Source organism: Zootermopsis nevadensis, unplaced genomic scaffold, assembly GCF_977971745.1.
Source record: "Zootermopsis nevadensis isolate Lab colony 2312 unplaced genomic scaffold, Znev_1.0 Znev_ptg000011l, whole genome shotgun sequence".
NCBI lineage: Eukaryota > Metazoa > Arthropoda > Insecta > Blattodea > Termopsidae > Zootermopsis > Zootermopsis nevadensis.
The window spans coordinates 6026327-6052133 of record NW_028259143.1 but is presented as its reverse complement, the minus strand read 5'-3'; the positions used below and the strand labels follow the sequence as shown (position 1 = coordinate 6052133).

At 34.8% G+C, this 25807-nt stretch overlaps 2 protein-coding genes across 5 annotated transcripts; both read left to right on the top strand.

Moving 5' to 3' along the window:
• Positions 1 to 794: 794 nt before the first annotated feature.
• Positions 795 to 17124, top strand: LOC110828077 (uncharacterized). 2 transcript variants are annotated; one of them, XM_022060398.2, is made up of 10 exons: positions 795 to 879; positions 2535 to 2775; positions 5071 to 5820; positions 6796 to 6974; positions 8121 to 10519; positions 11417 to 11565; positions 11891 to 12238; positions 12600 to 12832; positions 13619 to 15537; positions 16327 to 17124. In XM_022060398.2, exons 2-10 carry the CDS (start codon positions 2614 to 2616, stop codon positions 16485 to 16487), a joined length of 6300 nt encoding a protein of 2099 aa, XP_021916090.1. In that variant the 5' UTR covers positions 795 to 879; positions 2535 to 2613; the 3' UTR covers positions 16488 to 17124. The 2 variants fall into 2 exon arrangements, with proteins under 2 accessions (XP_021916090.1, XP_087203274.1); XM_087347148.1 differs by lacking the exons at positions 795 to 879; positions 2535 to 2775 and having other exon boundaries at positions 5622 to 5820; positions 6827 to 6974.
• Positions 17125 to 17264: 140 nt separating this feature from the next.
• Positions 17265 to 23960, top strand: LOC110828078 (mitochondrial genome maintenance exonuclease 1). 3 transcript variants are annotated; one of them, XM_087347154.1, is made up of 4 exons: positions 17265 to 17744; positions 20007 to 20220; positions 21509 to 21641; positions 23140 to 23960. In XM_087347154.1, the coding sequence occupies exons 1-4, from the start codon at positions 17675 to 17677 to the stop codon at positions 23296 to 23298; spliced, it is 576 nt and encodes a 191-aa protein (XP_087203280.1). In that variant the 5' UTR covers positions 17265 to 17674; the 3' UTR covers positions 23299 to 23960. The 3 variants fall into 3 exon arrangements, with proteins under 3 accessions (XP_087203280.1, XP_087203281.1, XP_021916091.1); XM_087347155.1 differs by lacking the exon at positions 17265 to 17744 and adding an exon at positions 18460 to 18765; XM_022060399.2 differs by lacking the exon at positions 17265 to 17744 and adding an exon at positions 18460 to 19657.
• Positions 23961 to 25807: the final 1847 nt, after the last annotated feature.

Below are 25807 nucleotides of genomic sequence, written 5' to 3'. Positions count from 1 at the left end.
GCATTGAACAGGGTGTGTTGGCCCAAATACAGAAATATTTTTGTAGAAAAAGTATGGCACACATTCCTCATATACCACATTTTCTTGATTTTAAGATACTCTTTTCCACATTTTAAAATTTCTGGAATTGGGTGCATCTTACATTTGATGGCATTTGAAAGTCGATATATATAGTGTGTGTGTGTGTGTCTGTCTGTCTCTTTCTCTCTCCCCCCCCTGGAAACATTACTATATCAATGTGTGCCTTAACAATCGATAGCCTCTTAAAATTGAGGAAATATGGTAATTTTGTCTGGAATTTCCTAATTTTCTTTTAGTCCATGGTATTATTAGCTGAATGAAATATGGGTTTATGAAGTTATGTCTGTTAATACATGAGCAGAACATTTGAACATAGAATAGCAGAGAAAGGAAAGAACTCCAAATACTTGGAAAAGATGCAGGGCAGAGTCCAGTAATGGTTGCTTGTGAGTACACTTATGATGAAACTCACTGTGTGTGTATTTGTGCTGTCCACAAGATGGTATAGTATATTTACCTGCTGTTAATGTAACAGTACAAGTTGAAATGGTCAGCACGAACCAGCACATTAGAACATTTGAAGCTTTTACATGAACTGAATGCAATGAAGTATTCTGAAGTAATTCGCTGTGTCAGTATGGAGTAATTTGTAATGTTTCGGAGACTGTTTCCATCATCAGGGAATGGCAATTGTTTGTTGTATTTTAAATGATCCCCTCTGTTGATTCATTATGTGGTGTCTGTTGAATGGTGGATTAAATGGTGTGTTTCAGGATCCCATCCCCTCCACCAGTTGTACCCAGGACTACAAGCCCATTGCAGACTGTTACTCGGAGACATAGAGTCTACAAAGAGCTGGCAAGTTGTAATTTGTGCACTCTTTTAGTGTAATATCTGAAAGGAGTTTTGCTTTTGGGTAAAATATGCATTGGTGCTGAAAAGCCATCAGTTTCTGCTGATGGCCTAAAGTATACTATTTAACTTTCTTTACTATAACCTGGTTTGACTGATTCATAGATATCTTAATTTTTTGTAGTTATCCTTGACTGCTTTTCATTCTTGTAACAGTGGTTTCCAGGTTTAATCTCTTGGTGATATGAAGGTACCTGTCTTTATGTGTTAAAGAAATTTTTTTGTAAATGAAATATAGTGATATTAAATACTTCAACTTTTTAAGTACTTTTTTTTATGTAAATACGTCTATACGGAAGGGTCATTCGGCAAAAACAGCGTTAGTTACGAAGATGTGTAAGATCCAGCGCCGAGTCACATTTAAACATTCATTCCTCAGGAATGGTAAGAATAAGAGTAATGTAAAGTAATCAGTAAATAAGGACCTTTAAGAATCTGTAATGTATTTTATTGTAATTATAATTGTTTTTACATTTATTGTAATTTTAATGAACCAATGTGTACAATTTTCAATGCATCTGGTGCGTTAAGCGCCCGCCTCTCGAAAACCGTAAGAGATGGATCTGGACATTGTGTACGAAATACGTATTACCTCTTGAGCTTTCCATATCTGTTTTCAGATTTTACATATCACAAATGGTTTAGGTTCTACAAACATTTATTTATACAAATAAAGGCACTTCACACTACTGCTGCGTTTGCATATTTATGTCAGATCCTCCGGAACCGTGGCTCCACTGTCAGTTTTTTGCAAATACCATACAAAATAGATGGCTGTCTTCTGGGTTGTAGTGTCATGTCTAGTAAAAGTTTACCAAGTGATTTTCATACTCAGTGCCATTAGAATCTCAGATCTAATTTAACCATACTCTATAAATTGTGTAAAGAAATTGATGGGAAACTTTTAGTTTAAAGTCAGTGTGGAAAGCATTGAGTCATATAGGGTGTGACATTAAAACCTAAGGATGTGAATAATATCATATGGGTTGTCTTCTGAGTTCTGTTGCCACTTGGAACAACTGTTTTGCACCTTTATTATTTTGGCATAACTCCATTTAAATGTTGGCTTCTTACCAAAGAATGGTACTTCATGTTTTTTGTCTCTGAGGTTTGGTGGTAATGTGCCAGTATATTTGTTACATATTCACACTGTCCATTGATAAAAATTGTTGATATCTATCATCCACCATGTTGTCAGTACTTATTGCTGCTATTTGTTTCTGTTCCTGTCATTTGGCTCTAAAAATTATTGTCAGTCTAAGACATTTATATCTGTTGTACTGTATTGATTCTTCTGCGGTGTGTCAGAAGTGTCATTTTATTTACATTAATTAGAACTGCCATAATTGATATAACCATCTTCTTGAATATGGATATTGTAACTTTTAATTATAAATTAACATTTGTAATAAGTGAGACATTATGTCATAAATTGTTAGATAACAGGAAGAAAATGCAGTCAAGATCTGTACATCAGGTGGGGGGGGGGGGGGGGGGAAGTGGGTACATTTTACTGTTTTCAATGAATTGAAGATTAAACTAGTATTTTCCCCATACTTGTGAATTATATCACCTGATTGTCTTTTTTCTTCTTTTCTTAGATGGGGTATAGAGAAGAGAATTGCAAGAGTGCCGAATTTTAAAATTTGTGCAAGGATAAGGAACTGAGCTGTTGTCATAATGAGGAATAAAAATAAAATATCTGATAATTTGACATGCACTTCACTAGAAGAAGAAGCAGATATTTTAGATCAATTGAAAAGCTGCCAAATTTATTTTGAACGTGTTGCAAATAACATCTCTCTTATAGAAAACATATCACAGTTTTATGATAATTTCCGGGTAAGTATTTATATCTGTAACTGGAACTGTGTACCAGAAATCATTGTTTTCATGGATGCTTAGGAAGGTGATCAGTAATTTGTGCAATTTATGGTTATTTGAAAGGGTTGGTTTTTACAAATGCTAAATATGTTTTTTGTGGATTTTTGTAGAATGTGTTGAGTGAAAATTAACAATTTCTGAACCATATTTACAGTGAAGATTTCTGTCTTCTGGGTTATTGCGCTGTGTAGTCTGGTCGATGTTAACCAACGTTTCAGAGGTCATACTGCCTCCGTCATCAGGGCGATGAATATGCCAATAGGGTGTGAGGAGTTGGATTTTATAGGCAGGGACGTGAAAGGTGTAGCCTGCCCCGAGCCAATGGGAGCAGGTATGGGAGTGGACCAATGGTAGCACGTGGGCGAGGGTGGGAGAGGGAGAGAAAGTAGAGAGAGAAAGGTGAGTGTAGTTGTATGGATAAAGGCCTTTATCCATACAACTACACTCACCTTTCTCTCTCTACTTTCTCTCCCTCTCCCACCCTCGCCCACGTGCTACCATTGGTCCACTCCCATACCTGCTCCCATTGGCTCGGGGCAGGCTACACCTTTCACGTCCCTGCCTATAAAATCCAACTCCTCACACCCTATTGGCATATTCATCGCCCTGATGACGGAGGCAGTATGACCTCTGAAACGTTGGTTAACATCGACCAGACTACACAGCGCAATAACCCAGAAGACAGAAATCTTCATATTCACCGCTGTGAGAACCTCAAGTCTTACATATTTACAGTGTTAAAATATTGTTGAAAAATCCCCTTGTAATTAAATTTTACTGCCAGCGAACAGCTGTTTCATTTTGCATGAGAATTTGATAATTTTAATTTATTTCTGTATGGTTCAGGGTTTCTTGCTGAAGCAGTTTTTAGTTCAGGTCCAGCTGAAATAAGTTATCTTGGCAGCATCTGTGCCAGATGTGTTTACAGATGTATTAGAAAAAGACCATACAGCAAGGTGGAAGTTACATAATGTATAATCACATGGTTTCATTCATAGATAACAGTCAATGAATGATAGCTGTCAGTTTCTTGTGAGGCTGAAGCTGTAAGAAATATCTGTTTCATTCGGTTTACTTGAGCAAGTGCAGATGTTATGTAACTTTACAGATCAAAAACAGCATGTATGGCTTATTGTATACACTTCCAGAACAATGAGGTTTCAGTATTTGCTCCTTGATATAATATGTGGGTGAAGAAATTTACATTTACTCTTGGTATTAGACTTTCACACTTTAGTAGCAGAGAGAGAATGTATTTAATATTATGAAATTAAAAAGTGTCTTCTGTTTTCCAGTCCTCCTATGATGTAGGTTTCTGTGATACATGTTCATTAATTTTACATAAATTTTTGACAGTGCAGGTTATGGGTCACATTAGCCATGAATTCTGAGCAAAGAATAGTCACAAAATTTTTTGCATATCAACTTATATAATCAACAGAAGTCACAATTTCCACAGCAGATGGCAGTAGTACACATCTAGTTTTGTAATCATAAGCCACTCTTGCTTTATGATATATTTTGGACATTTATGTAAAAAGAGCAGGAATGATCCAACTTTAATTTACATGTGAACCTTGATTTTAGTAGATTCTACCGCATCACTTGAGTATTTATATAATGTTGTACTCAGAATACCAGTATCTAAAACACATCTCAGGCACAGAAATATGTTTTGTACAGGTGTGTCATTGAGATGGGCTTAGAAATAGTATTTGAAGCTTTTATAGCAATTGAATGCAATGAAATAAATACTATATCTGGTGGAAAGTTTAAGAAAGATACCAGGTTTGTGTTATATAGCATTCTCCTGTTATAGGATATCCACATAAAAATGTTGAAAAAATATCAAGGAATGCCGCATTTAAAAGAAATGTATACCATTTGATTATGAATATTGTGGTTAAATTTTCATCACCTTGAACTTGAACCAATGTAAAAATTTGCAATATTTATGGAATTTATGTGAGATCTGTGTTGAAGTTTGGAAATGCAAGTGATAGGAAGTCTATGTGTGTGTCCTAAATTCCCAGTCACATGTCCTCATCTGTAAAAAACACTGTTGCACCTCAGAGTGTGTCCCCCTCCAAATTCTGGAAATTTCCTTTATCTGTGAATCCAGTACATGTTACATTTTTAAAGATCAGAGAAGAGAAATGTCACTTATGTTCCACAAAATGTGTAACTTGCATTGGTTATTCAAAGATCTGAGAATACAGGAAGATTTCAACCTGTACACTTCTTATTTTTCAGCTTCTAATTGGCATCCTGCAGAAATTATCTTCAGGACTAGAGTGTTGTACAAGAGAAATCATCCGCGATATTAGCGTATCATTAATATATATAATTGCTTCTTGTAGTCTACCACTTGATGGCCAGATGATGTGTTCAACAGCCTTCTGTTCAGCTCTTCATGCTGTGTCAAGCATGCATGAAATGGAAAATTTATATTTGTCATATCTGAATACAGAAGGGGACATTTTTTTTGGTTTTGGCTTGAACCTACAAATTTTTATACAAAATGTAGAAGTCTTGAAAGTTTGTCTCTGTTACGGTATATTGAAGAGCAATGAAGCAGCAAGTGTTTTATATGACATGTCTTTAGAGGACAGTCCACTAATTTATGCAATGTTGAACATTCTGGAAAATGGCTGTATGAAGTACTCAAGACTGACAAGCATAGCATTCAAAGTGTTGGTGTTGTGGGTGAAAAAAGTGTGTTCAGAGCTCGAGTTCAATATGACAAGTGATATTTTGAGGAGGATCTTTTCAGTCATTAATAGCAACTGGGAGAGTCCCATCAGTGGTGTTAAGGAACAGAATACCAAAATATTTGAACTCTTCTTAGATGTGTCTTCAAGAAACAGAATAGATTTGCATGATCAAGATACATTACAGTCTGTAACATCTCTGATGCATCATACAATGGAAGAACAGCCATGGAAAATGAAGAGCAAATACTATATGTTGAGTGTGTTACTGCCAAGATACGGCGTAAGAAAGGTAGTGATCTGAAATTATACTTTTAGAAAGTTATTATTTCGATATCATGGGAAGCAAAGCTTTTTGTAGCATTCAACAGGAATCTGCATGCAGACAATGTTTGTCTTTTTACCAGGTCACTTAAATTTGCTACATCCTTTCTTAAACTAATATAAGTATTTTAAAAATGGCAGTGAATATTTAGTTTCAAGGCATTCTACTGCGTTAATTGCAGGAAGTGATTAAGAAATGAAAGTAAAATAGAACATAATATTCAGATGCATTGTGGGAGTACCTGTTAAGTATATTCATTGGTCTATCTATTTATCCTAATGTCTCTACAGATTGTGAAGTTCTGCTGTTGAATCATGCAGTATAGACATGTCATTCCCACTCCTACAAAGGGTATATTTTGTGCGTTCTTATTAACTCCGTAACTGGCTTACACTTTGGATTCCTTTAATGTTCCTGCCATTGTGAAATGATTATTTTAGGATTCTGTGCTTGCTAGGAATTCTTTCAGTTATGGTAATATTAAAATATAGAACATCAGCAAACCAATATAAATATTCTGATTTAGAATAAAGAATGAGATACATGAGACATGTAAGATGTTTGGAAGTGAGGTAATTTGGTTGATCTGTACATCGGTGAGACATTAGATGTGAAGGAATAGATCTGATTTCAAGTGTGTTCAAGATAGGATTCAGTGTTGGGGTTTTGTGTGTTTTTGCCTTCCATAATAGCAGGGAATTTCTTAACCATCTGAATAACTGGCAGCTGCAATATGAAGTTATTTGGTTCGTGAATGTAAAGCTGCTCATGTGCTTAATTAAACAGTACACTTTGAAGATGTATAAGGGAGTGGTTGTATAGCTCCATGCATTCTCTTTCTTAGGGCAAATTGAAGGTTTAGAAAAGTCATTTAGCAAAGAAAATGTGTTTTTAATATGTTCTTAAATTCTCTTTGTTAAACCATTTCTCATTTCATTATAGGCATTTTCAGATTTTCCCGATCTTGCTCCAGGTCTTGTTTCGAGCCTGTCTCAGAGCCACTTGGTATCAGCTGGCAGTGATGTTTATAAGTGCTGTCTCAATAACATGAATTCAGATGAATGGATTATTGTCTTCATGACTTTAATTACTGAAATACTGACTGACAGAGATGTCATTAGGTGGGTGGCTGCAAATTGAAAACCTTTATAAACATGCATGTTACAACTCTAAATTTGTGAGTCAAGATCTGAATCTTTATTCAGGAAGATACGTTTTATCTTTATGTCCTTCCACAGAACTTTATCGAATTAATAAAGTAATATGCGAAAAGAAAGTCCAGTTAGGCTTCATCATTGTCTTCCACCAGGATCCTATTGGACCTTACTTAATTTTTTCATTTGTATTCTGCCATTGTAATTAAATTCTTTTTAAGGTATTTCATTTTCTGGAATTGTTATTTCAGGCCAAGATCTGGTTTATGATTAAGTAAAAATGAAAATTGATCTGTCAACTCTGAAGTCTTCCTGTTTCTCCTTTTCTTCTTGGATCATGTTTCATTTTAAGAATCCTGCTTTCTTGTTGAGTCTTAAGTGGATGAACCAGTGTTTGCTCAATTATGTGGTCTCATGCATCCAAACAGTAATTTGAGTTTGGTATACAATGAAAATTTAAGTCAGTCTGGCATTTTAGAAAGGTGAGTTTTGAGTTATGCATGTCCTTGAAACAATGTTTAAATAACCAGGACAACCTGAATAAAGTCAGACTTTGGTCTCTTACTGGTTCTATGAGTCAGGCCCAGTACACAAGGGTCTGACTCTTTTAGTATATAAGGGATTATACTTATTCTTCCTTGGTGCTACAGCCATGGGTGGGCTTTGGCCTCCCTAGGGTTTCATAATAATTGTTTTTGGGGGTGGGGTTGTTAGCCCCATGCCCAATCCCCAACCTGGAAGACAAGGGTGTCACTCTTAGTCTGGTGCATCACCTTAGACCTCTCCGGTTTGGGTGACCCTACCAGGAGCCGAAGCTCCCGCCAGCGTAGCCCTAAGGGTCATTTGAGCGCAGAAGCCTTAAGCGGCAAAATTTATTTGCCTTCCATAAGGTGGTGAGACCTTTGGGAGGATAAAGGATTATACATTAAGATAAATTATGTCACAAAAATGAGCAACTAACAAGAATTACCATTTTATTAGCATCATATTTTAATTTTAGTGTCCATTATATTACTAATCCAGCAATGGGCATAAGGTTGGCAATAGGCCTAATATGTGATCGATTGAAATTGTTTACATTATGTGATATTACTATCATGTATTTCTTTACAGCATTAAAAAGCAGAATGTGTTCAACTACTGGTTACCAAGCACATTGAAGAGATTTCCTCTGCTTCTGAACTTACTATTGGATCAATTAGTTGACATCTTACAATCATCTGGTTTGGAAAATATCATTTTTTCTGTCATTAGTTTATTGAAACTTGGACAAAAAAGTGGCTTGTTTTTTAACACCTGGGATGAAAATTTTTCAATCAGTTCTTTTAAATTTTTGGACCTTCTGAATTTTATGAATTCTGCCACTCAAAATTCCAGTGAGACAGTCAGAGCTGAGGCATTTGCAGTGGTCTGCATATCTTCTAAAACTTGTATTATACCTTCACTCAAAGAGTTTGAGTTGTTAAAGACATTCTTGCTGGAAAATGCAAACATTGACAGTGCTTCTCTACGACAGGCAATTTTGAATTCATTTACTTTGTTTCTTGCACGAATATGTGACTCTAGTCTTCGTGAATTAAAAGTGGAAGAGAGAACACAAAAACCCAAGCAGCGTGCTAAGGATAAGAAATATGTGTTTCTAAATTCAGAAGAAAGTAAAGACATTGACGGAACTCAAATTTCACAAAACATACAATTCTTGAATTGGCTGCATAATTTCCTCATATCTAATCTTGAACCAGGAACTAATTACCAGAGGAAAATTCTTTCTCTGCAGCTTTATATGCTGGTGTTATCTTATTTTAGTGAACCAGCACAAAGGACAAAGGGAAGCTGTGTACTGAAAAGGAAAGGGGTGGCATTAGAAGCTGAGGCAGTGATGAAGTATGCCCTGCAACTTGGAAAATGGCATTTTAATTCTGAAAGAAGTCATAAAACCTTATTGAGTTGTGTTGTGGACCCCACTGCTGACATCAGGGAAACTGCAGCCTTAATTCTAATGACATATTTCAGTTTCAATGAATCAAATACTGAAGAGAATAAACTTCTGCTAGATTATGCATTGAGGCTTTGTAACAGCCCAGTATTTTATGAAAGAGAAAGTGGGGCTTTGCTTATGAAAGTTCTTTGTAAGTGGACATATAAAATGCCACCAAAGAAATCTGATGAATTGGTTTTTAGTATGGTGAACAATAAATATAACAAAAGTTTGACCAGAAATAGAAGCCGTAGTAGCAGCTTAATGCTGTATAATCAACAAAAATTGTTGGCTGGTCTTTATAACAAGCCTAATAGATCTGTCCATAGTAAAGTAGAAATAAAAAAGAAAGTGCATTGTATACTATTGAAAGATGTTTGTGGTGTTGAGGTATCTGACAAAAATATGGCAGTAGTGTCAAGAGATGGATTAGTTGATAAGTCTACCACTTCTGGTATTGATAAATCACAGCCTGACTCATCTATTAGCAGGAGAAATAATTTTCCTTTAGAGGTCCTTGACAAAGTTCGGCGCTCATCTGCATCAGAAGTGACCAGCCACCAGTCCAGTGATCTCACACAAAATATACTTGAGGGACAGGTTGAGCAAGATAGCTGGAATAGGCAAACAGCAAAAGAAGAAGAAGAAGCAGATTATCAGATTTCCGCGAGATTATTCATGTTGACTGGAAGAACAAGATTTTCAGGAAATCCCTATAAGAATAAACAGGTTGAAGTGGCATTGTCTTTAAATTTACATAAATTTGAGGGCTTGCCTGTAAAGCATGGTACAAAAGATGAAAAACATAACAATCCATCAATGAATAAGTTAAGAGACTTTAAAAATTTGTCTGTTTGGAATGCACACAGTTCTGCATCATCTTTGCCTGGATATCAAACCCCAAAATTCCAACAGCCACACTGTTTTAAATCATCTGTAATTAATGATACAGATTTTCCTCTCTTGCATGCAGGATCAGGTGGTAGACAGCATGATATTAGGATTGTCTCTCATCAGGAAAGCTTAGAAGTTGATGTTCCTCAATTTAGATTTGAGTGCCATTCTATTTCCAAAGGATTTTACACATACAAAGAACAAAATGTGAAACCAGATGATTGGGTGTTATTCCCTTATGAAGACTGGGGTTTAAGTGAATCTCCAGAAGGAAAAAATGTTCAAAAGTTTGAAACTAACAGTGGCACCTGTAGGTATGAAGATCCTTCCAAGAATACCCAAGCAGTATTGAGTTCTGAAAATGTCATACAGACTTATGGATCGGCACCGTTGTCAGTTTTTCTTCTAACACAGGCAGATGCACAACTTACTTCACTGAAAGGAGACATCTTTCAGGCAGCCTCCTCTGGTTCTCCACTTCATGGTACCATCACTGCTTTAATTCACCTTGCTACACAGTCAGATGGACCAGAATGTGGATGCATGTCTGTAGAGGAAGTGAACAGAACAGTCACTTTGTTGGAACAAACAGTCTCCTTCTTTCTAGACTTCCTGGCAGCAAAATCAGCCAGTACTGCAGGTAACCATTCCTTCTACAATTCTTCTTCTCTCATAAGATCTGTTTTTTGAGATTTTTCCATTTGTTTATTACGTCACCATGTATTCTACATGTCTCTCATTACAACCTTCTTTATTTCAGTTCTTTGTTATGTAATTTAAACAAGAATTTGTTTCAAATTAATTGTAAGACAATATTTAAATGCTGAATGCATATCATATATGTACTGAATCACACTAACTTTTATTATATTTATTTTAAACTTAAATTATCAACATCTGTTACTGATTAAATATGTAATTATGTGTGTTCTTCAACAGTAGGAAGAAATGGAAACAAAGAGCAACAGCATTCCCATTATGAGCAGATAGAAATTTGTTCTCACATAACTATTGACACTATATAGAGTCACAACTTATTTTCCACGTATTTTATTAAAAGCTGTTTCAAATGAAAGTTGTGTATGTTAAGGAGGTATATATTATGTAAGACTTGAGGTTCTCACAGCGGTGAGTATGAAGATATCCGTCTTCTGGGTTATTGCACTGTGTAGTCTGGTCGATGTTAACCAACGTTTCAGAGGTCATACTGCCTCCGTCATCAGGGCCCTGATGACGGAGGCAGTATGACCTCTGAAACGTTGGTTAACATCGACCAGACTACACAGCGCAATAACCCAGAAGACGGTTATCTTCAGGTATATATTATTTGATGTTATATACAATGTGCAGTATATGATGAGCTACTTTGAGAAGATTGCTTACTGCAGCAAATATTAAATTTCATTAAAATCTGATGAACAAACAGACAAGATTTCCCTGTTATTCTTTCAGTTTTCACAAAGAACTCATATAAAGAGGCTGTAATTCTTCATGACATACATTATTGTTATTGTTTGACATACGAATATTAATGCAGGTGTTGCACCTTCATTTGCTGAGATGGATGAGGCTATACAAAGCAGTATACAGGAGTCGCTGTCAGATTTGGCATCAGTAGATGAAGAAGGAATGCAGCTATCTCCAGCTCACCAATTGGTTTTCAGTTGTATCTGGCTGAATTTGAAAGTAAGATTTGTGTTCATAACTTTCACATCACATTTGTTCTCAAATCGTAATACAGTGAATCTTAAAAAATATAATTTTTAAAATTCTCGTACAGGAAGACGAAAAATTAATCTTTGTGTCTATGATGCTGTTTACCAAGATGATTGTTTTGATGTGGGCTATCCAGAAATATGAAATTGAAAGTTTTGTAACACCTAATGGCTGAAATGCAGATTGTTCCTTTTAATTCAATGTTTCCTTACATCATATTTGCTCTTAGGTAACTAGTATATGTGCACTTTAAAATGGAAAACATTAATTTGCATATGGTGTTGTTTCATTTTAGGCTTGCTGTACTCTAGCAAGTGGCCTAGTCTGTAGTGCAAATTGCAGTATAGCAACAGTAAAGCGCTGTGGAAGACTAATTACTCAGGTTCTCACTCGGTGCCGGCATAAAGGAGCCATAGAGTCTGCTGGAGTTGCCTTGTCCACATTTGTGAAGACTGTCACATCTCAGACTGCAGATTGTAATCCAACTTGTGATAAAGATGTGCAGTTGATGTTGGGACAAATACTGGCTGAATTTTTGGGCTCTGTGGCATGTGGGGGCCTTAAAGCATCAGTCACCAGACGTTCTGCTGGATTGTCAATTCTTATTCATAAAATTGTGGCAAGTGATATGCAGACTGGCAAGGTAAGGTATTTATGCAAATGTGTTAATGTTTTGTCACTGTTGTTCAGTTCTCTGGCTTCTGTTTTCTGATGGGGTTTCTCCAGGCAGTCTGCATATTCTTATGAATGGATATCATTGGTTATACAATTTTTCTATCCCTCAGCAACTTCTTGAATTAGGCTTCTGTACATTGGCAAGTTGATAAATTCTACAGTCAAATGATTAATAAATAAACAGGTTAATATTTACATTTATATTAAAATAAAAATATCTTGGGATTATTAAAAGGATCTGTGTAAACATTATATTTATAACAAGACACTAAGTCTCAGTTTTGTGTCACTCTGACTTGACTGATAATAACATGATATTTTCATTTCAGCCACTTCTTCACATGTGTGTATCGCAACTTCTGGAAATAGCCAGAGCTCCCTTGGGCAGTAGGATTAGTTCTGAACCAGAATCAGTGTTAGTAGACCTCCCACAAGCACAGGCACTGCACTTCTTGAGAATACTGGTACAAGATTCATCATTGAGACAAGACATGGCTCAGTATATGAGTTCAGTAACAATAATATGCTTCAGCAACTTCTCGTCCTCGGTGTGGACAGTCAGGTAATGTAACCTTATTTTATACCACTTCATGTGCTGGAATGCACATGAAGTAGTATAAAATTTGCCTGACCTAGAAATATCTCTTGTATTAATTAAAGAATGGTTTGGATCATAGAGTTTTTGGACCTTGTTCATCATTTGATGTTATAAAAATACACAACATTTTGAGGACAGACCCAGTTCTCAAAATGTTACATGTTATTAAAACATTAGATGATGGACACGGAAAAAGAAAACCCAACATTGCAGATTGTATAACACCCCCGTCAGAGTCCTTCAGAATTGATAAAGAATGGTTGTTGATCATTCTTTTAAGTATGATGAATTAACTCATTTGGTGCAGGATAAATCTGTTCTGTAATTAGAGCTGTTGTTCTTCCAGGAAGTGAAGTTGAATTACTGGGTACCCAATGTTGTTAAAGTTCACCCCATACTTTTTTGGTGAAGGTGTGTTATTAAACTGACATATTTTTGGGCATTTTCCTTTGTACAGTTTTTTGTTAACAAAACCTTTTGGAAGCAGTTTCTGCTTCTGCCATCAGATAAATGTATAAGACTTAATCTGTTGGGTCCATTAGATCGGGATAATCTGTATCCCTGGATAACATTTTGTAAGCACATTTATTACTTTACTTCGTGATCTATGTCATTTGAGAGGACAGTGCTCGTAGAAAACTGAGAGCTTGTCCAGTCCAAGACCCTGAACTGGGAGTGGGAATAAATGTTTAATATTGATTATCATATAATTACTACTGCAGTAATTTGTTTTCTTTCTTCTGTTTACAGAAATGCAGCATTACAGTTATCTGGTGCACTTATTCCAAAACTTGTAGGACAGAAGAAAATTCAGGATGAGGAACTGACCTTAGGAAGTGGTGTCAGTGTTGAAGAGTTTTTTAGCCACTTTCCGGAACTGACTGACTTTATGTTAGTCTCCCTACAGCAAGCTGCAAATTGCTGTCCATCTCAAACTTTGAAACAACATGCAGATCTAATTCCTATGCTGTCTCTGCTAGCAAAAGTTACTGTAGGCATTGAAATATTTATCAGTGTGCCATTGGTTGAAATGATTGCCCAGTATCGTGTTTGTTTTCTGCAACTGATTTCCAGTCCTATTTATCATGTTCGCAAATTGGCAGCAAAAGCATATGAAAGGTTTGTGCCATTTTCCAGCACCTGTCAAACCATTGTGGCTATTGCAGATAAATTACAGGTTCACAAAGATTGTGATGGAACACATTCCAGTTATTTTGTTGTTGGAGAAAATGTTCTTAATGGAATTTTATTGACACTAAAATATCTTCTGGAGAAGTTAAATCACGACAGTCAAAATACATCGGAATTTGAGTCCAAGATGCTTGAAGTGATTAAAAAATTGAAAGATGCTCTCAAAAATTACATGAACTTGGATTCCTGCTCATTTTTCAACAGGTTCTTACTTCTTGAGTTAATTGAAGATAAAATTAATACTGTAGGGACAGCATACATTTCAGCTAATGAAGCATATGAAAGGATGTTAGATGTACACAAGACATTGCAGAATGATAACATTAAGAATTCATTAAAACCTGGGCTCTCTCTTTGGGCTGCCAAAGTCATAGAAGTGGTTGTGAGGAAATGTTGCCCATATCATCTTGTTTCCACATGGTACAATTCATATATGCTGTTCAGTCAGTGCCCAGATATTGTAACATCATCTTTTATGAGTCTAAAATGGAGGCTTCTTCATGATGAAAAAATCAGTGTTGCTACAAAAGCTTCATTATTTATTGCTATTTTGAAAGTTTGCTTAGAAGTTGCCAAGGACTGTCATGCTTTATTTCCATTGCTTGATGTAATGCTTGTGTTAATACAAGATACGAAGGTTCATGTTGTTATAACTTTCGAAGAGTTGCATAAGATCTATATGTGGTCTTTGAGTGACAGCAGAAACAAATCTGAATATAGTAAGATAGCCCTTCCAGTGGTTGCTGGGCTTCTTTCACAGTACTTTGGCCATGGAAATTGCATTGGATTATCAACTGAAACTTTAGAATTTGTACTGAAATTTGCACTCTGTATCAAAGACAGAAGTGATGTAATGAAGTTTGAAGAAGATTTTAGGTTTAGTGCTGCAAGGGCCATGAATCTTTTAGTTCCATCACTTCGGGAAATTTTTGCACAAAGTTCCAGAGAATTCTCTACAGAAGAAGTGTGTAAAGAGATTATTGAAATCCTTTTGGATGTTGTGCTTACCTTGCTTCAAGATGAAGATCATGTTGTACGAAAAGAAGCAGCAAAATTTATTCCTGCATATTCCACTGAAATGAATAAAAAGTCAACATCCTTGAAGATGAATCCATATTCTAGTCTCATGAAACTAGTGGAACCAAATATACTCCTTACATTGTTAACAGTTCCACAAGCAATGGACTTTCTGTGGAAGAAGCTGCTTTATACATATGATGTTCACAGCATTGAAATAAAACATTACCACTACTATCATGAAAACTGTAGCATTAATAGCCCTTTTGACCATGGGAAAAACAACATCTACAGTGAAGAAACAAAGATGATAGATCTGTTTGGGAAGAGCCTCCTGGAAATAATTAAGGTTGCAAACAGAAGAGAGAGAGATGGATTGACAAAATTGATCAAATCCAGATATGTAAAGTTTAAAGATGATGTAGGAACAGTATTATCTCTGTTGAAAAGAATAGAATCTTGTAAGTTGACTCACATTTGTTGTTAATTAATAGAAATAGATACAAGGTATTGTACAAAGAAGCATTATTATTATTATAGCTCAGAATACATGCAGCAAAATTGAAGAATGGTTTTGGATTTACAGTTTTCATAAAATTAATAATACTTTAAAAAGTTGTAATTTTATAACCATGTAATTTGTGATGACATTTTCAAAATTCATTGTTAAAATTTTGAAGATAGTGTTTCCCATTGTACCTGTCAGCTCCTACATTGTTTCTGATATGCTGGAAGGGGAAGTTACACTCATAATTTTATCATTACAGTTCTCTGATTTTGAAAGTCCCAGTTTTCACTCAGTTTCTGCCCAGCTGTTGACTCCCCCTCTGTAACTTTCTGTGGATTGCCCCGCAAAAAAAGAAGCATTGTTGTTTTTAAACATTGTTTTCTAGCCTTAAGTTGATGCTGAATCAGTAATTATATGTAGTAGTAGACCTACAGTATGACAACAATATACATTATTTGTTCCAGCTGTAGAATTTTAACTTTTTCAATTGAGAGGTTTTGTTGTTTCTTTACCCACAGTATATATAAAATGCTGAAACCAAATTTCTGTTTTAGATTTTAAGTATGAATTCTCAATATCTTTTGTTAAAAGATATTAATGTTTTAGGAGAATAAATTACAGTCAAGAGTGCTATTCCTTTTTCATGAAGGTTGTTCTGACTATGATTGTCATTATACGTGTATGCATAACATTTTTACAAGGTAAGAGGGTGTATAAACCATACTATTTTTCTTTCTTTCAGGTGGTATTGTTTATGCTTCGTCAGAGAATGAATCTTGTTATATTGTTGCGAAGAAACTCCTGTATCAATCAGAAGTGATGGCTGCTCTAAAAATTATGGGAAACTGTGAAATGGAAATAATGGTAGAACTACAGAAATTCTTTAAGTTTTTCACAAATTAAAGCATTCTCTGGTGCACCAAAGGAAATTTTCATGTTGCAAACAGTATAAACATTACTGGTCATGTTATTTGCCTTGTAATATATACCTTGTTTGTACCTCATTATATTGTAACATATCCTGGAAGAAAATGTATTAATATATCCCATGATATGTAGTTCACTGTGATAACACACTTTTGTTTCTTCGTAATTTTTGTATTTTAACTGAATTCAGAAAGATACAGTTAGTGGAAATATTGGTAGGCCAATTGAAAATATGTTTGTTCACAAGTTAGTCTATTTGAAAGGTGCATTTATAAGGGGGCTGAATTGATATTTTAACATTTATCATCCATCTGTCACATTGTTAGGCATGTTCCATCTGGAATTGCATCATCCTAGTATATGGTTAAGTAGGCCTTTATTTAGAGCCATTTTATAGCAATTATGATGCTGCAAATGTGTTTACTACTGTTTACAGTAGTCCAATATTCTTTGTACCTGTGATTTATTTATCATTTTCAACCTTGTGAAGGTTATTTTTACAGAAAAATTGTAAAATTACAGTCATGTGGTCATGACATTGTCACATAGTCAAGGTCTTGTCAGTTCCTTATGAATGTAAGCCAGAAGGAATATTAAAAATGCTGAAATAGTATTTCATTCATGTTCCTTTAGTTTGCTGATGGTCAGTGAATGAGACTGGGAAAGGGAAGGGGTGTGGTTATGTAACATAGTACTGTTAGAAATTTTGAATGCAGAAACTGATTTCCATCATGTCTGTTGTTTCTTGCATCTAGTAAATATAATTTTCTGGTGATGAGATGATGAGTTTATTTGGTAGGTGGTAAATGCAGAATCTGATGACCATATTCTAGTTATGCTACTGGAAACTATTAAGAAGCTGCATTTCTTTCAACAAAATGTAATTTTCTTTTTGTTATATAAATGGCTTGAATGTTGAGGAAAATAATGAAAATTGACTAGTAGCTAATTTTAGAGACTGACTGTAATGAAATATTGTACACAATGGTGAAGGTGAGCTTGACAACACGTTATGGCAGTATCCTATCCTACTCCCTCATTTTGTGAGAGACTGTGCTGTCATTATACATTACCTGACAACCAGTGAGGGGATAATAGCAGGTACTTCCTGTACCTTACGCTGAAACTGATCACATAACAGGGTGATATAATATTTAATTTTAATGGGCAAGGGATTCAAAAATAAGTCATTGCACAGTTCTTTACCATATGGCATACAGATAGCATTTACAGGTGAGTAGTTGAAAAACAGTAGTATTCAGTGCATTGCCATATGGCACATACCTCACAAATGTAGTAAGGCTGTTTTTGATGGAGACAAAATACAGCCTCAAATAAATCACACCAAGATAATTAATCGAGCATGGGCTGAACTTGTAAAAAATTTGTATTTATGCAAGAAATATGAATATAATCTCAAATTTTTGGGGCCATTGTTGATAAAATACAAATGGGCCATAAGTATTTTAAATGTTTTGTAAATTTATTAAGAAATGTGCTTTTATTTAGTATTTTTTTCCTCACCCCAAACGCCTACATGGCATAAAGTGGGATAAACTTTACTTTACTTTACATTTATAATGTGGAGTCACTAGAATGTTTATACTGAACCCAGCACTTTATCATTGTCAGATATGATTCTAATAATTGTATGTTGTGGCACAACTGATTCGGATAGACCCTGAACTAATCTCCGTTATTGTAATGATGACTTTCATAAATGGATCGAATTGAAAACAGCTACTCTTAACAATGGTAGAGTAGGCCATGCTTGGCACTGGTCACACTCTCCTACAGTGCCGAAAAATGTTACCTCCATGTCCCTATACAATGAGCCTACTCAATCTGCAGAGGGAATATTTAAGATTGTAGGGATTTTGTTGGGCTTTTGCACGTATTATGGTGGCAATGGCAATCGCGGTTTAAGTTTTGTGTTTTGATTGTAGGTATAATTATATCTAAAACAAAGGAACTTACGTATTAAAATACTTCCGATGAAATTAATATATGAATGCAAATCCGAATTGAACTTTAAGAGAACGGTTTTTTTATTTCCTTTTCGTTCATAACCTTATTTGCTAAATAACTAGGAAGACGAAGCTAGGTGATCACCCCTATCGTAATTAATGACGAACTCTTAGAAAGGGATATAGAATTTTAATACTTCCAGTGAAAGTGTTTGATGTGAACTGTGTTGATCGTATGTGCATTCCGTCTCATGGGATACTGTGTTAAGGATACTTAACCATGTCTGGTAATTTAATTTCAAATGACACTTTTTCACTTTAGTTTGACAGACTTTGTGGTTTGGATGTTTAAAATGTTTGGATCAACGTTGTTTAGAGTTATGTATACAAAGTATACCATTTTATTAAGGAGAGCTAATTTACAAACAAAAAAGGGAAATGTTGGTGAAGTGATCAAGAAGCTAAATAAAGAGAACAAATCATTGTTTGGTGAACTGTTAGAAACAAGGCCACAGAAACGTAGAAGAGAAGCAAGAGAGGGACCTCAAATTTCCTCATCTTCAGAGCAGCAGTTAGACTGTGTTCAAAATCAAACTTCATCAGAAGCATGGTGGTACAGGCAGACACCTCCAGCAAGCCATGTAGTACAAATGAAAAGAAATTCAAACACAGATTCTGAAGTTAAAAGTAATGAAAGTGACACACCTAGGGACCAATCACTGAAGACATCACAAAAACGGCATAATGTTAATTTCTTTGTAAAATCTGAAAGTCAGGCAAGCAATTATCATCATACATCATTATTAAGCCTCGAAAATAATGAAAATGGAGCTTCTTCAAACAGTGCTGGAAACTTATGTACCGGCCATGTGACAAATGTAGAAGAAACAGATAAAAAATCTACTGTATTAGAACTTCCTGAGATCATTGTTAGAAACATACCAACCTTCCCCCTTATAAATGAATGTAAAAATACAGAATTGATGATACCAACTGAAAGCATTTTGAATACATCTTCAAATACAGAACAAGTTCATAACAAGGACTATCTTCTGTATCCGTCAGTTACAAAGATTTTAAATGCTACAATGTCTGACAGTTCTCGAGCAGCACTAAAGAAGTGGCGTCAGAAAATGATTGATTTGCTTGGTGAAGAAGGATTTGTAAACTACCACAGGGGTATGTTGGAATTATGGAACAGACTGTATCTGTCTAGAAATGTAATAAAATAGTTAAAGGCACATATGGTTTATTTTGAGATGCTAACTCCAACATTATGATTGTTTTTTATTAAATAGGACTGCATTCAACTACACCATGAACAGGTTTTATGATTTATATTGTTATATTCTGTTACTCTTATGAACCAGGTTTGTTGGCAGAATTGAGTAATTAACCTTCATTTTGTTGAGGGGAGGGGACATTTTTGTCTCCAGTTCAACTGCATTTGATAAAATTTGACCTTAAATATTTAACTTAATTTGTAATAATAGTGTAGAAAATCTCAAAAATGCCTTGTGTTGCACAGGTCTGCTGGACAGAGGAAGCCAGTTTCATGCTGTTATTCATGACTATCTGTCTGGTATACCAGAGGTTGATCTAAAGCTGGACCATGTTGAAGGGTGCTGGCAGAGTCTGGAAAATGTTATGACAGATATAACAGATGTAAGAGTTTTGGAGAGTCATGTTGTTCACTCAAGTCTTCTCTACAGGGGTGTCATTGATTGTGTGGCAAAGTATAAGTAAGTATTAGGAAATTCCCTGTTTTTCAACATTGGTATCAACAGCTATAATTATGTTTTCTAAAATTAACATTGTCCAGGACAGTATTACTACTTGAAATGCATATCTCGTTTGTCCAACCACTTACTACCTCTGGTATATAGATGGATCTAGTGCCAATATATTTAATGTTTTTGTAACTAATTTATTTATTTCCTCTTTATTTATTTCATGGTACTGTCAACTGCAGAAGTTGTTTCATTTGATGAGAAATGGTATGGAATATTTAATTTTTCTGTTGGCTTTTTAACAGCACATTCTGAACTGCGTAGATTGAGTCTCAAGAAATAGAACTTAAATCACCACACTTTTTCAATCTTCGCCATTGGTATAAAATGTTGTGTGCATACTCATGAGTTATTATTGACTTTCAGAAGATTGTTGTTTTAATTTCAAGTTTCGTAACCTTGTGGGTTTCTGAAACTGTGAAAATGTAAAATTGTAAATACACTTCTTTTATAATCAGAAGGAAATTATCACTTCTATACTTTTGTGAGAAAGTGGTTCCTGTTTGATTCCTTTTCTATATTTTTATTTTACAGCTTTCTATTAATTTACAAAACATACGCTCATCCATTTATCAAGAATTTTATTCTTTATCCTGTCATATTCAAAAGTGAAAATTCTGCTATGTTATTACTGTGTGAATATGTTTGGAAAATGTTAGGAAATGATTTTTCTTGGTGGCAGTCTTTCACAACCAACCAGATAGAGTACACTGTTAATATTACAAACATCTAAGATGGCTTCAGAACCATATGACCAGTTCTGAATCTTGTTACTTCTCAGATATATAAGAAGAGCCTGATAATGTTTCATCTTTAGTGTTTGTTTTGTGAATGACATGATATTACCATGAAATAAGTAAGAGAATGTTACAAACTTTGCCTTTGAAATCCCTTTCCTGATGTAATGTATCCAGGAATATATTAAGTAAATTCTGTTAGTGCATTAGATTTTGCATGGTGGATGTCAAGAGCAGTGTTCTAATGCAGAATATAATCATTTTTATTATATATATTTTTACTTTACTTTGTGTTATTATGAAAAACTTTGGTGGAATGCTGGTTGCTATACCCAATTTAATTTTATCATATGTTTAGTTCATCTGATGGGTGCATTTCTTACTTTGACATTTTCAATATGCAGCTTTTGACCCTTTATTATGGATAGTGAACAGCACTCATGAATTATGTACAGGTAGATTTTGTGCACTTATTTTCAGTCTGTTGTCTAATTTTTTAACAGAGGAAAGCCAGTTCTAATTGAATGGAAGAAATCTGATAAACAGAAAGCTGAGATTGAGAAAACTTATGATGCCCCACTTCAGCTAAGTGCCTATCTTGGAGCTATGAACTATGATGTTAAATACAACTTTCAGGTAACATTTATACAACATTGTTCTACTAGCTGAGACTACAGTTTTAATCATTGAACACAGTGTAAACATACGTTGAAGAAGCGTATTATCCTACTGTACCAGCTTATATTAAGAGTTATAACATGAAAATCTCAGGGATTTAGATGTGGTATTGTTTTTGATTTTTGTTCTCATTCATAAGATGTTTCTACTTTAGAAGGGTTGTCTGACAACCAGGCCACTCCATCTTTGTCTTTCCACAATTCCTCCCCAATTTATTTCTTTCCCAATCTGTTTATCCAACTTTGATATAGGTCATTCTTTTTGGACATTTTTCCTTCATTTGCATGTTTAAAACCTTTTAAATTCAGTGTTCATTCATTCTGTTGTTTGTTAATTTGCCTTGCAAGGTGTTTAATTTTGGATTCTCTCTAATGATTTTATTTGTTATTCTTTTCATTTTCCCTTCTATTCTTCTTAAAAATTGCATTTCTGCTGCCAATAATCTACCAATATATGCCTTTGTCCATGTCCATGTTTCAGTTTTGTATGTTATATGGCCATGTGGTTCTTTTAAATAGGCATATTTTCACTTGTTTAGGCATTTTATACTTTTAAAGTATGTCCCATACCACTTGGTAAAATGTTCTGCATTGTTTATTCATACTGTAATTTTTCCTTTTAATTTCTCAATTTAATCAGCCTGTCAGATAAATCAAAAGATGTAATTAATATGTTACGTAGGTCCTCAAAGAAAGTGCCATTGAAATTAATCGGATTAAACCAAAATGATAATGGCTTGTCAAAACTTAGGTAGGTGTGCCATACTGAGTTTAAAACAATTTGAAAATGTAGGTGTGCCATACTGAGTTTAAAACAATTTGAAAATTTCCGTCTTCTGGGTTGTTGCGCTGTGTAGTCTGGTCGATGTTTACCAACGTTTCAGAGGTCATACTGCTTCCGTCATCAGGGCGATGAGTATGAAGATTTCTGTCTTCTGGGTTGTTGCGCTGTGTAGTCTGGTCGATGTTAACCAACCTTTCAGAGGTCATACTGCCTCCGTCATCAGGACGATGAATATTCATCGACCAGACTACACAGTGCAACAACCCAGAAGACAGAAATCTTCATACTCACCGCTGTGAAAACCTCAAATCCTATTTAAAACAATTTGTTTTAAAGTTTTGGCTCTGACAGATTGATGTGACAAACCAGTTGGTCCTCTCAGAACTTTCTTTGAAATTTGATTAAGTTCTGTTTTTGTTGATGGTTTTGCAGTGTTTAAGAATCAGAATGTTTACCGTTTCAAACATTAAATTATGTTCAATAATCAGTATGTTGAAAAATTATGATTTCCTCCGTATGACGTCTTACAGAGTTCTGAATTCTTAGTCACTAGCAGAATATGTTGCTAAGTAGTTATGCTGTAGTAAACTGTATGGCCAGTTAGTATTTAAACAATTGATCCTTCAGAAGCAATGGATTTTTTTTATTTTAAGAATAACATTCACTGTTTCAGGTTCTGAGAGGTCTAGTTGTGGTGGCATATAATGACGGCTCTCCAGCAAACACTTTCATTATGTCACTGACGGATTGCAAGAAGTACTGGAGTTTTTGGCTTCTCAGACTTCAGCAGTACTGGCTTCAGCAGCAGAAAGGACTTATGCAGTCAACTTGATTTAACTTGCAAGACTTTAAAAAGGTTTAAAGATACATGAAAAGGAAGATGACTTTTTATTAATCTGAAAGGAAAAATCTGAGGTAATATAAAATCACTAGCAGTTACTGGCGCAAGTTACGTGGTGTGTGCCAGTGCCTAACTTCACGGGGAGAGAGTCTGGTAATTTGTTTACTTTTCAGCCGGCAGAGTCCTTGAAAAAAAATTGTAGGGTCGTATACTTTGGCAGTAAAATGTTAAAATTTCCCACATAATTAATTTAATGAGTTGTCATGCATAACATTTTCCTCAGAAGTTCATATTCTCAAAAAAAAATGTAAAAATCTTATCTAGTATGTTTTAAGACATTTCTTCAAAATTAAAACACATTCCAAATTGAGTATACCTTACATACGTGATATGAATAAAGACACCTTTGTGTTGGCATTGAAGTTTTTTTTCTCTCATTGCCCATGAGGACTATTTTTAATGGCCTGTGCTCCTTCAGTCAGAACAGTTACTGAACAGGTTTCGTTTGAACAAGCCTTGTATATGTTTGTGGCTTGTTTGCTGAGCACATAAAACTAATCCTTTTGTATATTATTACTATAACGTTGTGGGGTGAAGAATACGAATGATTACATTCTAAGGCTGAAGAAATAAAGAAGTTATGAAGATCCTTATCATGCAATTCTTTCTGTTCCTTTGTCACTTGACATCTTGTCAGTAAAAATACTCATTATCTTAACCTTTATCTTACTAGCGTTCCTTGTCTGGGACGTAAGTTGTGTACTCAGCCCTACGAACGTTCCTTGTGCGGAACTCGAAACTTGCAACTTTGTAAGTACGTCTTTTGGCCTCTTTTAGGGGCTCTCTAGGGTTCTGACAAGTTCAACCTGAGCTGTCGACGCAGGAACTATAACCATAAACAGCAATAAACATTGTTGCTGTCAAGTATGCATGGGGAAATTTTATACAGTGTACCCTACGTCACTTTTAGCATCAGATGAATAATTTTTAATTGTTATTACAGTTGTTTGTTTATGTCAGTTGCTTACACGATTCCTCAACTTCTACCTTGAGGAATTTAAATTTGTATGTCTTCAGCTAAGCTGGTTCAGTAGTCGTTTGTAATTATTTTGAGCTGGTGAATCTCCTCCTATCTTTTACAGAGCTGAGAGGGTCCTTACCATATTCACAAGAGCCAGCCACTGGCCCCCACTTTGAGCCAGATAAATTTTCCACACTCTCCCACCCTGTTTTTTTAAGATCCATTTTTATATTATCCTCCCATGAAACTGGAGGTCTTCCAAATGGCCTCTTATTTTCAGTTTGTACACATTTTTCGTCTTCACTCACGTGTGCTACATGCCCATCCCATCTCATCCTCCTGTGAATTATCATAGCAGAAAGTTAAAACAAAAATCCGAAACAGGAACAATGAAATAAAAATGTTTATAAATTTATTTCTGCAAGCAGTAGTAGCATTAATTTATATCACTAATAAATGTGGCATGTTCTGGTTTCCAGAAAGGTTACACACGTTGACCATACATCAGTAAGATAGCATTTGCATGAAAGGATAAAGGAAATCAATGTTTTGTGTTGTGTTATAAATTTTCAGTGTGGAGCGTGATATTACAGCATAGTAATAAAATGAACGTATTGCAATGCATGTTCGTACGATAGAAGTGCCGATTATTTTAAACTGGCATTAGTGATCATTAGGGTTCGGATGTTCATAACCTAAAAAACCGTGAAATATGCCCAAAAATAGCGAAATATGACCCCAAAAAAGGCAAAATATGACGTAATTTGTTATGAAAAAATATTCGCTAAATTTTAAAAAAAGCGTTTTGTATTTCATTCATGTTATTTATTTACATATGCATGTACAAATATTACATTACTTTTTTTTTTGAGTTTATAGTTTAGATGCGTCATGTTTGTGTTAAAATTCAGTATATATTTATTTATTATTTCAGTCTATACACAAACTTAGTTTTTAAAATGTTGTTGTCATGGATAGTCATCATCTGATCACAGACGCAGACACACCACACATCACAACTCTTGAATAATGAACAACTGACCAAAATATGCAAAATACTACGAAGATCAAAAGGAATACCTACAAAAAGAAATCTACAAAACAAATAAATTAATAAAAGGTTGCATTAATAAATATATATTAGTTTTAAAGATGAAAATAACAATAAAAAACCTGAGGATGATGCAATAGCATCGAAACATGTCGTAAAATAATAAGCGCTGAAATGTAACATCGAAATAACGATGAAAAGCGCTAAATTTTAATTTTAACAACAACATTTTAAAAACTAAGTTTGTGTATAGACTGAAATAATAAATAAATATATTACATTACATGATTTCCTAGCAATTTTAATCAAAAAACTCTGCCGCTTTAAGTTGTAAATGCCTCGTTTTGGATCAGCATCAGATGTTGAGAATACGTGCTCCTATAAAAATTAGATGAATTTTAAGAAAGAGCCTTTCATGCATTTCAAAT